Source organism: Squalius cephalus (genome assembly GCF_949319135.1).
Source record: "Squalius cephalus genome assembly, chromosome: 23".
NCBI lineage: Eukaryota > Metazoa > Chordata > Actinopteri > Cypriniformes > Leuciscidae > Squalius > Squalius cephalus.
Genome location: NC_137144.1, coordinates 15,707,190 through 15,722,473, shown reverse-complemented (window position 1 = coordinate 15,722,473; position 15,284 = coordinate 15,707,190). Strand labels below are relative to the sequence as shown.

The 15,284-nt window shown below is 34.5% G+C and overlaps 2 protein-coding genes across 5 annotated transcripts in view; both read right to left on the bottom strand.

Annotated features, from left to right (window-relative positions):
- Positions 1-1,747: 1,747 nt before the first annotated feature.
- On the bottom strand, positions 1,748-10,791 carry alkbh3 (alkB homolog 3, alpha-ketoglutarate dependent dioxygenase). 4 transcript variants are annotated; one of them, XM_079858566.1, is made up of 11 exons: positions 10,643-10,749; positions 10,151-10,244; positions 9,112-9,182; positions 8,987-9,021; positions 8,830-8,877; positions 8,624-8,730; positions 6,607-6,695; positions 6,303-6,512; positions 4,803-4,901; positions 2,871-3,017; positions 1,748-1,800 (listed from the first exon to the last, which is right to left on the bottom strand). In XM_079858566.1, exons 2-10 carry the CDS (start codon positions 10,224-10,226, stop codon positions 2,913-2,915), a joined length of 840 nt encoding a protein of 279 aa, XP_079714692.1. In that variant the 5' UTR covers positions 10,227-10,244; positions 10,643-10,749; the 3' UTR covers positions 1,748-1,800; positions 2,871-2,912. The 4 variants fall into 4 exon arrangements, with proteins under 4 accessions (XP_079714692.1, XP_079714691.1, XP_079714693.1 ...); XM_079858565.1 differs by lacking the exon at positions 1,748-1,800 and having other exon boundaries at positions 2,189-3,017; XM_079858567.1 differs by lacking the exons at positions 1,748-1,800; positions 10,643-10,749 and adding an exon at positions 10,774-10,791 and having other exon boundaries at positions 2,190-3,017; positions 10,151-10,232.
- A 1,573-nt stretch (positions 10,792-12,364) lies between these two features.
- hsd17b12a (hydroxysteroid (17-beta) dehydrogenase 12a) overlaps positions 12,365-15,284 on the bottom strand; it is a 15,882-nt gene continuing 12,962 nt past the window's right edge. The window contains 4 exon segments of the mRNA XM_079858541.1: positions 12,365-12,958; positions 13,461-13,610; positions 14,431-14,496; positions 14,922-15,003. Coding sequence (XP_079714667.1) covers positions 12,851-12,958; positions 13,461-13,610; positions 14,431-14,496; positions 14,922-15,003 — 406 coding nt within the window. The 3' untranslated portion in view covers positions 12,365-12,850.

Genomic DNA, 15,284 nt, shown 5'->3' with positions numbered 1-15,284 from the left:
GTGTTTGCGCGACACACGAGAACAAACCTCATTGGTTCTTGCAGAAACTCAAAGGTGTTTGCGCGACACACGAAAACAAACCTCATTGGTTCTTGCAGAAACTCAAAGGTGTTTGCGTGACACACGAGAACAAACCTCATTGGTTCTTGCAGAAACTCAAAGGTGTTTGCGCGACACACGAAAACAAACTTCATTGGTTCTTGCAGAAACTCAAAGGTGTTTGCGCGACACACGAAAACAAACTTCATTGGTTCTTGCAGAAACTCAAAGGTGTTTGCACGACACAGGAGAACAAACCTCATTGGTTCTTGCAGAAACTCAAAAGTGTTTGCACGACACAGGAGAACAAACCTCATTGGTTCTTGCAGAAACTCAAAAGTGTTTGCACGACACACGAGAACAAACCTCATTGGTTCTTGCAGAAACTCAAAGGTGTTTGCGCGACACACGAGAACAAACCTCATTGGTCCTTGCGGAAACTCAAAGGTGTTTGCATGACACACGAGAACAAACCTCATTGGTTCTTGCAGAAACTCAAGTGTTTGCGCGACACACGAGAACAAACCTCATTGGTTCTTGCAAAAACTCAAAAGTGTTTGCGCGACACACGAGAACAAACCTCATTGGTTCTTGCGGAAACTCAAAGGTGTTTGCGCGACACAGGAGAACAAACTTCATTGGTTCTTGCAGAAACTCAAAGGTGTTTGCGCGACACACGAGAACAAACCTCATTGGTTCTTGCAGAAACTCAAGTGTTTGCGCGACACACGAGAACAAACCTCATTGGTTCTTGCGGAAACTCAAAGTTGTTTACGCGACACAGGAGAACAAACCTCATTGGTTCTTGCAGAAACTCAAAGGTGTTTGGGCGACACACGAAAAACAAACCTCATTGGTTCTTGCAGAAACTCAAAGGTGTTTGTGCGACACACAAAATCACTTATGTTTCATTAAAAATAGCTTAATTTGTGTTTTGAAGATGAATGAAAGTTATATTTGTTTGAAACGACCTGAGGGTGGGTAAATGATGACAGAATGTTTACTTTCAGTTGAACTGTCTCTTTAACTGAGCACAGGATTTGTTTCTCAGTAAGAGCTGAGAAGAGTTGTTGCACAATGCACACACTATTTACCCTAACCCAACAGATCTCCCTGCACACTCTGGGAATGAAACTTATAACAAAGTTAATTGTAGTGGAAAAATTAATGGCCAGTGATCCCATAACACAGCGAGGGTCCCTGCATTCCAGAACAGAAGCACCATTTCCATGTGCAGGTCAGTCTTTATGGGGAAGCTCTGAAAGGCATTGCATTGCCAGCCAAGCAGAAAGGAACACCAAGTAACTCAAATTAAAGAGCTCCGACAAATCACTGAAGTCACAAGCAAGAGCAAGAGATTCACGGTTTGCAGTGTCTAAACATTTTGCAGTTCTCTGGATATTATCTGGATATTGCTTTCGTTTGATGGCGTTCCCATATTTAAAGATATTTTCTTTAAAAGAGTGACATACAGTAACAGCCCCATATCTGAACCTTTGTGCCTTGAACTCCAGGGAATGAATATGCACAAATTTAAAAATAGACTCAAGAAAAGTTTAAAACGGTGGGTTATATAATATTTGTGTTTTCTTTGATTGCATTGCTGTTTATGGTTAAAACTTCCACCCGAGTTAACATGGTCTTCGTCTCTCGAGGTTGGTGGTAATGTGTGTGGACACAGAGACATCCATTTAGCTCAACCAACCACACAAGGACTCGACCATGACTCATCAATTATGTGATGAGGATCTTACCAACCATCTGCACAGAAAACATGGGATACGTGTTGTAAAAACAAACATCTTGGAAAGACTGGCAGCCCTTCAAAAATATTATAAACCTCATAACATAATAAATATAAAAATAAAGGACATGGATAGTTGTGTTTGTTGAAAAGGCTAGTTTTGAATAAAATGTTTTACATCACCCATGTGTAATTTTAATTATAAAATTGTATAATTATATAATTATGAATATGGTTCAAGGTTTTTTTAAAGAAATTAATTATTTTGTTCAACAAGGATGCATTTAATTGGTCAAAAAAGATATTTATAATTTAAAAAAAAAAAAGATTCATCAAAGAATCCTGATTTTTTTTAGCATGATTTCCATAAAAATATTAAGCAGCAAAAATTTACAAATAAGTTTTCAAACTTTCAAATAATAAGAACATTTATTAATAACTGAGTACCAAATCATCATATTAGAATGATTTCTACGTGACACTGAAGACTGGAGTAATGATGCTGAAAATTCAGCTTTGCATCACAGGAACAAATTCCAGAAAACAGTTATTTTAAATTGTATTAATCTCTCAAAATATTATGTATTTTTAATCAAATAAATTCAGCCTTTGTGAGTAGAAGAGACTTTTTTTTAAAGCAAAAAAATAATAAAAAAATCATACCGACCCCAAACTTTTGAACGGCAGTGTAACTAAACCCCATAAAGACATTGAACAAATGTTTGTAATTCAGTTTTATTCACCACAAGCTATAAATTGAAAAAAATTGCAGAACATGCAATATTTAAACAGCAATTTACCTATAAAAAGAGCCTTTGGGGGGGTTATAACTGAAATATGAGCCACTTGGCACCATTTATTTGACATTCTCCAACGTCATAAACAAATAAAACCTGTAATTCTTTCTTGGAACAAAAGCTATTTTGTGGACAACTGCTGTGAGAAAATAATCATTTATGTAAACAAAAATACAATAATGCCAGTCAAGTTTATCATTGTTCAAGTTTTGACTGAAAGTGAACCTAATAAATAACTAAATTGAACAGAAAGGATGTGTTTAACAGTATAGTCTGTGAATGAGACAGACCTCTTCAGATCTCTTCAACCCTGCGGTCTCTTCTCTCAGCGATCATCTCACAGATCTCCAACTGGGACTCTCTGGCTCTGGGTATATGGTGCGGAAAGTGAGATTTATCCGAGGCCCGCGGTCATGGTACTCCTTTGCGACCTGGTGCTATTAAAAAAAACATTAATAATGTTAAAACTGCACTCACAATGAGGCAATGCAGCCACTAAACCAACTTAAATATGGTTAATCAGCCTTGGCGTCCTCCTGTAAAGACAGCGGTGATGCATGATATGTATTTAATATTTCAAATACACGATTACACATGGTGTCATGTATATTTGGACAGAGAAATGATAAAGAATGTAGCTTGACTAAGCAAAAGTAGTATGTTTACATGCACAAATACAATGTTGAATTATATACTTTTGACGCAGAACGTTTCTTTGACAATTATGTAACAGCTTTCAAAGCCTATACAAATGTTGTGATCATTTTAAAGGAAACTTAGTTAACTTTATTTTGACAGGTCAATGAGAGTTATGTCAACCTAATAAGATCGCCTGAAAGCTTTTTGGCACAATCCGTGAGTGACCTTTCTTAAACGGTTTTGAGATGTCGCCATTAAATGTTTTTGACCTTTATCTATTCTTTGTGCCTCACCAAAGGCCTGTGGTTCTTCTTGGAGTCGGATTTCAAAAACAACTCTTAAACAGGGTTAAAATAACTTCCAGCAGGTTTTTACATTATAATGCAAAAAACAAAACATTTACTTTTCTAAGTGCACTCATCTACACTGTGTGTATAGATATATGGCGTCATGACGTCATTTGACGATTAACTGCTACATAATCAATAGAAAATGAAAAAAAAAAAAAAAGAAAAAAAAAGTGAAATGAGTTTTCAAACATGTAAAATAACTTGTTAAATAAAACTATGAAAAAGTAGGGGGCAAAAAATCAGTTAAATGAAATTACAAAAATGTATATATATATATACACAAATGTAAAGAACCTTTAAATGAAATAACAACAATTAAAAACCAAACTAAATTAAAATTATAATTTATATTTATTATTATTATGTCTATATGTTGTTGTTGTTTTTTATCACAATATCATAATATTCTATTATCATTACTATTATCATGAAAAGTCGAGTTTACATTTTACAGAAGCATGTTTGTGCTGAAAAGAGTAACTATCATGACTTAATTTAAATGAAAAGCATTGCTATTTTAGGGCATTTAGCTCTTGGTCAACTAGATTGCGAGGGGGTAGGTTTCTGCTCTGAAATATTGGATGTTTTGTGATTTCTCTCCAGTGTCTGTAGTATTTTGAGCACTGTTTTGCAAAGTCTTTCTTGGAAACACTTTCCGCTTCAGTATGCTGCGAAGAAAGACGTTCATGTTCCCTCTTTAAACAATTACACAGACTCTCAACGGCAAACGGTGTGACCGTTCCAGATCATCCCAATCACATGTGATCAGTTTTCCAGAATGTACTGTAGAGCCAAACCCCCCCCCAACCCAAACCAAACCCCAACCCCCTTCACACTGATTTAGCCATTTTCAGCCTTTCTTCACAGTCTGGCTTATCAGCAGCATTTTTAAAGCAGACTGTTATTAACTGGCAGCTTCACCGCTCATTTTAGACTAAACAAATGCTCCTGCCAGTTCTTAGAGTCACATTAAATCTCGAATAAACTCTTGGTAAAAGTTCTTGTAAATCGGCTCAAATTGTTTCCAGGAGGGTGATTCGATTTACTGATACTAATCTCGCCAAAGACACAATCACTTCACACTATCTAAAATACCAGTGAAATCTTAGTGTTTTTCTGCTCCCGTCTGAGCTTGTGGTGCAACTTAGCAAGAAAACTGTGTTTAGATTTCTGACTCTGGTTAACTGATTCTGTTGTGTTTATCAAAATCAGATCATTTCTTCAGAGCAGTACCTGCCAGTCCTCCTGTGTGCAGCCGTCCATGAGCAGGAGGGTCCCGTGGGCCAGCGGGATGCGTATGCGCTCCACATAGCTGTAGTCTCCGTTGTCCTCCTGGAACACATACACTCAATTTACCATGACCTTCAATTCATTTAACATCCAGACCTGTTGGAAAACAAGCTCAAATAATGTTTTACAAACATTTTCCATTCAACTTAAAATGAGACACATAATGGAAACATGATCAGGGTACGCAGACTTCAAAAGCAAACGCAGTTTGATTCATTCTAAGGGCTAAAAAGAAGGAGAAAATGACTAAATTACAATAGCGGCAGAAACTTTCACTGACATTGTAATCAGGATTCTGATAAAAGTATTAAGATTAGCCATTTTTAAACTAGGGTTGCACTGATGTTCAAATTCTGACCGGTGCTGAACTCCAAAAATTTGATTAATTAAAATGGTAAATACATTAAAAATAAAACACTAAATTAAATGCTAGAGGTGAATTTAGGCAATACAACGTTATAGATGTACAGCATGAAAAATGGATATTCACTTATAGATTTGCTAAACATTACATCAAACAGTGTTATTTAATTATTAAATGTTTTTTTCTGATAAAAAAATATTGTCTGTAAATAAAGCTAGTAGGCACAGCTGCACAATTTGGTCAAAACATTTGTGATTCTACATATAAATATGACTATAATAATAACAATAATAATAATATTTTGTATTATGATTAGTATTACCATTATTACTAAATCAAAATAAGAAATATTACTACTGTACTATTCCACTGTAAAATAAAAAATAAAAAAAATAAAAATTATAATAATAATAATACTGGCAATTATCATTTTTATTATTATTATTACTAAATAAAAATAAAAGAAGAAGAATTAATAATGTACTACCACGGTAAAATAAATCATTATAATAACTATTATTTATTTATTTATTTATTTTACAGTACAATTGTTAAGTTACAATAGTAATATTTATGGCTACAATAAATAAATCAATTCAATTTAACAGTACCACTTTTGCCTTCAGTAGAGCTGCTTATAGCTGAATTAAACTCATTTTAAAATGATGAACTTTGCAGTATTATTGAATTTATTTTAATCAATTTAATTGTCTTTAACAGAGCTGCTTCACAGTTGAACAATTGAATTGATCAATTTTGCGACATCGCCACTGAACTGAACTGAATCAACATTGAACTGAATCGTCTTCTGAAAAGCTGCTTATAACTGAGTTGAACACGTTTCAAAATTGATAAACAGACATTGTCTTAACTTTTTTCAGTTCAAACGTTAAACCATCAAGCTCTTGTCCGGTGGAAAACAGCAGATAAAGCTGCCAGCCATATCATGATTTTGGTTTTATTATGATTAATCGCGCTGCCCTAATGCATCGTGCATCCTTGTGTAAACACCATAATTCCCATCATTTAAACCCTAGTATGATTGTGACGAGTTATAAATGGCCCATTCGCAGACTCACAGGAAGTGGCTGCTTTCGGAGACTGAACACTCTAGTGTCACCCAGACTCAGAGAGGCGATGGTGGGCTGGGGTCCTAATGAAGGCTCGCTGTCACTGTGCCAGCCAATACTGTCTTTACCATCCCGGTACAGGTTACACAGCAATGAGTTGAACGTGTGGCCGCTCTTCTGCTCAACAGCCAGACGCAGAGAGCTAAGAACTGGAGGCCACTATAATAAAAGAGAAATATGGAAAGAGATGCTTTAAGATGTCATTCTTGTTTGCTCACTTGCTTATGTAAAAGCAGCAGATCATACGATTTACCTGAGCATTGGCCTCCATAGTGGAGCGTGAATATGTGTATGGCAGTTCTCCATACCAACAAGTGAGTCTGGGTTCCTCATATGCATCACCTGAAGTGCAAAACACAATGAATATAAAGTACATTCTGCTATTTGTACTTGCAATACTGCTTAACATCTATTGGGGTTTAAAGACAATTCATATCCAGTAATACTCAGATACAGTTGGTAATCTGACTGCACTGACACTATTGAATGAGAACAAAACCTCAACTGAACTGAGCTGGATATTGAACTTGAACTGAATTGAATTGAGCTGAATTGTCTTCTGTAGAGCTGCTTTACAGTTGAAATTGAATTTGTTTCATAGTTGATACATTTTGCAACATCGCTATTGAACTGAACTGAATCAACACTGAACTGAATTGAGTTGAATAATGACACTATCGTCTTCTGAAAAGATGTTTTAGAGCTGAAATTAAATTGGTTTCATAAATGATGAATTTAGTAACATCATCACTGTTATTTTCCTATTTATTACTGTCAAGCTGCTTCAAACCAATTTGTATTGTATTAAGCGCTGTATAAATAAATGTGACTTGACTTGATGATCATGTGTCGATCTTCAGCGCACCAAATAGGGGCCGAATGTTCGCAGAACCAAAACATATTCGTCATAACAAGTCTCTATCAGTCAGTCATACATGAACTACTCCTGATCCAAAGCAAATGTTTAAACATTTGTTATATTTGGGACTTTTAAAAAAAAATATGAAAAGTTCAGTCGGTAGTGAAAGGTAAACAGACGAGAGGACTGGAAAGAGTGAGTCACTGTGGGAAGTGAACTTTGTGAACACGTCTGAGTGGGACAGATGCAAAATGTCATTATATGCTTATTTTCATTTTTCTGTTTAGCTCAACGTATGTTCATATGCTACAGGAAAACATTTTTTTGCTGCTTTTTCACTAGGCTTTATTGAAATGAGCTAAAGCAACACAATTGCTGAACATTTGATCACTTATCAACTTAATTTCATTGTGTTCAGTCCACTTATATACTGTATTTAAAAATTGAGGCTTACTTAAATCATTTGTGTTGGGACTACATTAAACATTTTTGCTGCATTAACTGAAACTGCATGGGTTGATTCTTAGTTCCCAGCATACTTTGCATAGAACTGAATCGAAAGAGTAAATGTTTAAATGAAGTGTTATTTTATGCATTTTTGAGTAAAGGCTTGATATTCAGTTATGTTGGACATTTAAAGAGTTTATAACTCACTTTTTGATAGACAAATTGAAATTTCTAAGGCCTTTTTTTTTTTTTTTTACTGATTTTCATAAAGTAAACATAATAATAACTTTCATATTGTTAGTAATTCAAGATGAGCACTTACTGGACTGAAGAAACTTATGTTTACTTGATTATCCATCTTGGAATAATGTTAAATAATGGATAATGTTAATTAATGAGTGTCAATTATAACCCCTCAAGCTTTTGAGAGATGTTTATTTGTTCATCTCTCAATTATCATAGCATTATATGTTTTGCCTCCACAACGAAAACTACAGAGCTACTTTGATCATAAGACTAAGACATTTTATTGGGAGATAAACTGATATTTATTTGCATTTTATGAAAGTATTCTGCTATACTGTTAAAAAGATATTATTGATTTTATTACAAGCTATCAGAATTTCATCATACTTTTGACCATATAAATATCAGCAAATGCACCAAATTGCATTTTTTTTGCTCAGTTTGGGCCTTAGAATAAAATTAAGGTGCTTTTCCTCCTCAAGTATGAACTCTATATGAGCTATATCATACTATATGAGCCAAAAAGGCCATTTTTTTTCCCAAGATGTTTTTAATATTTTGTCTAAAGGTTCAATAATTGTTTCACTTTCAAAGAATTTGATTTTCTGACTATTATTTCATATGTCAGGCTTTACGGGGTTAATCTTGAACATAATCTCCAGAGGTTAAAACACTATTTCCCCTTCCCCAATTTACAGTACTTCAACATGCGACTTACCCATCATCCTAAAATTGGTCTTTTGTGACCAGGGCAGTTCAGTGAGCAGCTTACTAAACATCCAGTCTGCCTCCTCCTGCTGTAGGAACCCCGGTATGAGCCGCAGTCTGGGCAGAAACACAGTAAACAATCACCTAAATGCAGGAAATGTTCTTTTGAAGGTGGTTTTTTTTTTTTTTTTTAAAGTTTTTTAAGAGTATTCTTACCGAGACACACCAGTAGGCCCCTGACTAATCTCATAGTCACCGGCATTTCTGGGAAAAAGAAAAAAAAAACAACACAGTGAAAATATATATATACACACATGGCATGTCAATCAACAGGGTTTTATTGCTTGAAACTGCATTGTACTGAGTCACTCACTCGATCACTTTCTCTGCAGGAATCTCTCTGATGGGCTGACAAAAAGACACAGGATAAATTAGAGACACTTAGATGTGAGCACTGTCCAAGAAAACAGCATATAAAAGCTACAGAACGGCTCTTACGTCAGGCTGATTGAACTCAAATGATCGTGGTCCGTATTTCCATGACCCTGACTGGACATCTTTAGCTGAAACTTAGAACACAAATCATATTAATTGAATGAACCATTCAGGAATCACACTTATCACTGTAACAAAATGAACAGAAGCAGAAAACAATACACTGTACTACACCTATATTGCCTGTTTTGTCTTCTGAAGTGCATTTATAAAGTTAGTCAGTGCTTTTTGAAACAAAACAAAAATCCAATTAAGTTTTATATAAACTTTCATACTTTCTCTGACCCTTGGTTTTAAACAGGCTGTTTTTGCTACTGTACCTTTAAGATTTCTATATGTAATGTATCTGTTTATGATGATTGTATTGGGTATTGGCAAACGTTTACAGTGTGGGTATTCAAGGGTTTTTTTGAACAATGAATTTCCATGACTTTTCCAGTCATGTAATCATTTGGGCAAATTATTTATTTAATCATTTATGTTAAGAATAATAATAAAATAATTTACTTAATCTCTTATTTCAAAAATAGAAAATAATTGATTTAATAAAGTTTCCATTACTTTTTCACAACTTCTCATCTTATTTGATATTACTGCTTAAGGATTTTGGAAAATCATTTATTTGATAACTTATGTAAACAATCATTAAAAAAAATCTAAATAATTTGCTTAATCACTCGATTTAAATAGAAAATCAAGTTTACATTACTTTTTTTTAGATTGTATTAATTTACATGACTTTTCCACAACTTTTCATCTTACTGCACAAGGTTTATTTAACCATTTACAGAAAAAAAAAAATCATAGAAATAAAAAATGATTCATTTAATCACTTTTCAACTACCCTTTTCAAGATTGTATTGATTTCTATGACTTTTACAGGCCTGGAAATCACATTTATTCTCTCAAGACTGTAGAAACATGTTGTGGAATACTAAACAGAAGTGATTATGTAAATACTGTATATGTCATTCCATTTTTTTTGTTTTTTTTTTAGCTGCACATGTATTATAATAAGTAAACTCTTGGAAAGCTGTCATACCAGTTGGCTGTTGTGGTTTGTGAAGAGGTTTGGCCCAGGATCCCTGGACCCTCGCTCGCTGCCTTTTATCACTCATCAAAAGCTAAAAAAATATCTGACAAGACAAAAACATATGACGTCCGTGGGCTTTAGTACCTTAGAAGGACACAAAAATATATATTTTTTTTCCTCCCAGTTTTACAAATGATACTTAAGGATTTTGCTGCCATCTTCAGGTATTTTCAGCAAATCACTCATTAAAGGATATCACTCCTATTTCATTCTTGAATGTGGTTATGGGTCAGTTTTTAAAACCAATCACTTCAAAAGTAAGATGAGCATATAGAGAGCCATATTATAAATGCATAAGCATGTTTGATGTAAACAGACTGATGACATCTAACGTTATACTTACAAGTTACATTTGCACACTTCCAAGACAGAGACATGCTTTAATAACTTTTTAATGACCTGATAGCTGTCCCAAACATTAACACTTTCAATAATACTTACACACAGTCGTTTCGAGTCGATTTTTCTCGTTCTTCAACGCGTTTGAACATTTGTGTAATGTAATACAATCAGTTCTGGTGTTCATCGAAACGTGTCCGGGTTACTACAATGACCGATTAAATACGTCCTACCTTCAGATGATCGTTCCTCCCCCTGCCTTCTGTAAGTACACTGCTATTTGAATATATAATAATGCATCATTAAATATGTGTATTATACAAATATAATATTGTATATTTGTTTAAAAAGCAACACTAATGCTATAGATAACCTACTAGACTTTCTATATGTTTTGTAATATTACAACTAACCTTTTGTAGGAAATATTTAGAAGCCTACAAAATTACACTGAAAAAGGAAACGCAGGCTTACATAAGGAAAGTATTTGCTCATTTTCAACATAGAACTAACTTTTAATCAACATTTTATATTAGGTATTAAGCAACGTATCTTCAAAAATGGTTAAATACCTGATAAACAAAGTGAACACCTGCATTCAGGTGTTCAGTGAACAAAAGCCAGGTGTCGCCATTTACACAAAGACTGTTAGCTAGATTATTTCATTTTTAAGAAGTAGAAGATCGCTGTAAAATGCTTGGCAAAGCCTTAAAGCTTGAAGTTTTACTGTGCAAGTGTAAACACTGATTGGCGTAGATCTGTTGTGCTTCCCTCAGGAGACATTAATGTACTTTTAGTAAATTAGATTCTGTAGGATTGAGTTCAGTTCCATAAAACATTTGTTTTGAGAATAACAAAGCAACATTGATCTATAATTCTGCCCTCCTTAAAGGGATAGTTCACCCAAAAATGAAAATTCTGTCATTTATTCACCCTCAAGTTGTTCCAAACCTGTATGAATTTCTTTCTTCCGCTGAACACAAAAGATATTGTGAAGAACATAGTTAACCAAACAATTGATGGACCCCATTGCTTTCCATAGTAAGGGTAAAAAATACAATGGAAGTCAATGGTGTCCATAAACTGTCTGGTTTACACAATTCTTCAAAATATTGTGTACAGGTTTGAAACAACTTGAGGGTGAGTAAATTAATTTTCTTTTTTGGGTGAACTATCCCTTTAAGTATGCAAAGTGTCAGAGCACCTCGAAACTATTAAGCCATCATATTTTTGTACAAGTAGATCAGTACTGGATTAAAGACAAACATTAATAGAAAGCTGAAATGAAACAAATCTTCACAGTTTTATTAAATTTATTTTAAAAAGACAAATACAAGATAATTACAGAAAAGTCATTTTTATTAACAAACAAGCACTTCAGATTGTCATGCATCAGTAAAGCAGCACATTGTGTTCCACTCTTCGACACACCTGGAATGAGAACATTCAAGTTAAACCAGGGATGACTAATGAGGATCAATCACCTGGATGTTTCAACTTGACTGGCACTTGTCCATGAACAATCATACAGAGATCCAAGCTATTGAGGTAATCCTCAAATCCATCTTTGGATGAAACCCAAGACAAACTGGTGACATTCCACCATACCTAAAGTCTTCAGCAGAGAAAATAATGTAAACGTGCATTAGATCTCCTTTCAATAATCGTGACCAAGTTTTATGTTCTATAAAAAGGCACAGGGTTTCAATAAACCAAAGCTGACAGGTAAACTTCCAGCCTGAAAAGGCCAATGTACAAAAATAGACTTAAATCAGACCTTTGGTTTTATATCGATACAGTACAGGATTCAAGAATTAGCCACCATTGATTAGCTAAATATGAAAAATTAATGATAAGAAAGGCCAGCACCCATTTATCACTACAAGGCATGATTGCAAACAAGTTTTTTGGAAGTTAACAAGAAGAGTGCAAGTAGATCATCCAAGATAAAAGGAAATTTATCTATAATTAGTAATTAAATAAATATAAAACACCACCACCATATAAATAGCCCTCTGCTTACAACAGCAGTGGTCACAAAACCCTCCTCCAAAATGTAATACTTTGTTCACCCTATGAAGAAAGATTGGTCCTCCCATTTCAGCAACAAGTCATTGTGGAACGTAAGCATGTCCAGATATTTATACATGTATATAAAAAAAAAGAAAAAAAAAAAGAAAGAAACGATTGTGTGTTATAAGAGGAAGCACTTCAAAGACATGAGATCCAAAATGAATCTCAAATCTCAGCACATATATATTCTATAAAACATCTTGTCCTGTTTGGTTTCCAACATAGAATGTCCTCGACCTATCGCAGCTTTCTCCTCCTGAGGTATCCTCCGCGCTGGGACTTGTTCAAGCGCAGGCCCAGGCAGATGACCAGCTGGATGGGGGCCAGGATGGCGATCACCCAGCCCTGCGGGACACGAAGATAAGAAACAAGGTTAGGGTGACAAGCATGCTTACTAGCTAGGCTTCCATCCACCTATTTTAATGTGTATTTAGGATATCGCATTAAAATAAGCTGGATTGAAACTGCAAGATGCACATAAGCTACAAAAACACATTCACCAAAAAATGATTTGATGCGCATAAAAAAAAAAAAGAAAAAAAAAAGACATGTGACTTTGCGATGGGATAGCATAACTGGACCGATCTTTTTGCACAGCATCTTACATTATTACATACGTAAATTGTTTATATACAGTGGCTTCTCCTGCTGCTGCAACTTCCATTTATCTTAGTGATATTTAGCGGAAGTTTATCAGGAAGTGACGATTTTGTTCTCATCGACTCATTTGAATAAATCGCATAAAACATTTGCGAATAAAACAAAGTTAAATTCACAACTTTGGATGGAAACATAGCGAATTAATGATTCGTATTGAATTTGAGGCGAGACGTTCAGGCAGTCGTACCATGACGGCGTGAGGGAAATAGCCGTTGGTCTGGTCCTGCAGTCCCACAGTGTTCAGTTCAGCAGCCACGTAGCGTTCAGGGGTGGGCTTGTCTAGGGTTGGTTTCCTGATCCTCGTCATCTTGGTGGCCACAAAGAAAGGCAGCACACTCTGCGGCAGGGACAGAGGTTTGTTAGTCATTAAAAACACTTTCAGCAATATTTTTTTCAGTTTAATAAGCTATATAGGCTATGCATGTATGCATCAAGTCGAAGTCAAGTCTATATTATATTATATTATATTATATTATATTATATTATATTATATTATATATTAGGGCTGTCAAACGATTAATCGCATCCAAAATAAAAGTTTGTTTTTACATAATATATGTGTGTGTACGGTGTATAATTATTCTCTATATATAAACACACACACATGCATGTATATATTTAAGAAATATTTGCATGTATATACTGTGTATATATATATTTATATTATATATATAATTTATATTATATATAAATATTTTATATATAAATAACACATTTTTCTTAAATATATATGCATGTGTGTGTGTATTTATATATAGAAAATAATTATACTCCATACACACACATATATTATGTAAACACAAACTTTTATTTTGGATGCGATTAATCGTTTGACAGCCCTAATATATATATTATATATATATATATATATATATATATATATATATATATATATATATATAAAGTCAAGTCATTTAAAAGCAACAGAGTTGCACCAAAGTGCTGTACAAAACATTGAGCATATAAAAAAAGCATAAAAGAAACCATGCAGCATACAAAATATAATTCATTCCATCCATCCATCCATCCATCCATCCATCCATCCATCCATCCATCCATCCATATCTGCTCTACTTTATCCCTCCATTTAATAATGTTTCACTCTTTAATAAGGCACATTACAGAAGTAAAGTAGCATTTAATGACAGTTTTCTCACCTGGATGATGATCCCTTTGCTCTTGTACTCTGCATTAAGTCCACGTGAGAAGTAGTCCACAAAAGCCTGTAGAAAGTTGACAAGTAAAAATCATCCTCCAAAAACCCCCCTAAAAATTTAAATCAATTTCTAAATGCAAGTGACTTTAAGCATTATCACATTATAATGTACAGTATGAAAATTGTATACTCACTTATATTTTATACTCAGATTTGCACATTTAATAGTGTTATTAAATTAATAGTGTTTTTAAAGATTCACTTTAAGTGAGCGTTAGATGATGGCAAAGGTAATCTAAATGTAAAAATAGAAAACAAAAATGTGCACAAGCTATTAAATATACATTATCGACCAATACTAATAAATAAAATACCACCGAATTTTAAAACAATTGTATGAACAAGTTAACTTCAGATTGTTCCATATAAAAACTTTATTTTATTTCTTTCTGAAACAATTATGAGCACTGATTTTTCTGTGAAGACACTTGCCTTGGTGGAGGAGTAGATGGTCAGCAGTGGAAGGGGGAACATGCCACTGGCAGAGGAGATATTTAGGATGACACCTTTTGCTCTGCAATGAAAAAAAAGGCACGTTTGACATTGACATCAAATAAGGTCTTTTTTCCAGCTGTGGAAACCTGCCCTCACATCAACACACGTCTAATGATGGTCGCCATGCGTGTTGCCATGGCACCAGTTCTCATGCAGTACCCCTGCAGCCGCAGCAGAGTGCTGGGGAGTGCAGAGGGTTGGACCTATTTGTACAAAATTTGTCCAGCTCCGTTATTGGCCCCAGAGTTGCATGTGACTTCAGAGTAGCCAATCGGATCAGCGCATTGTTGCTTTTCAATT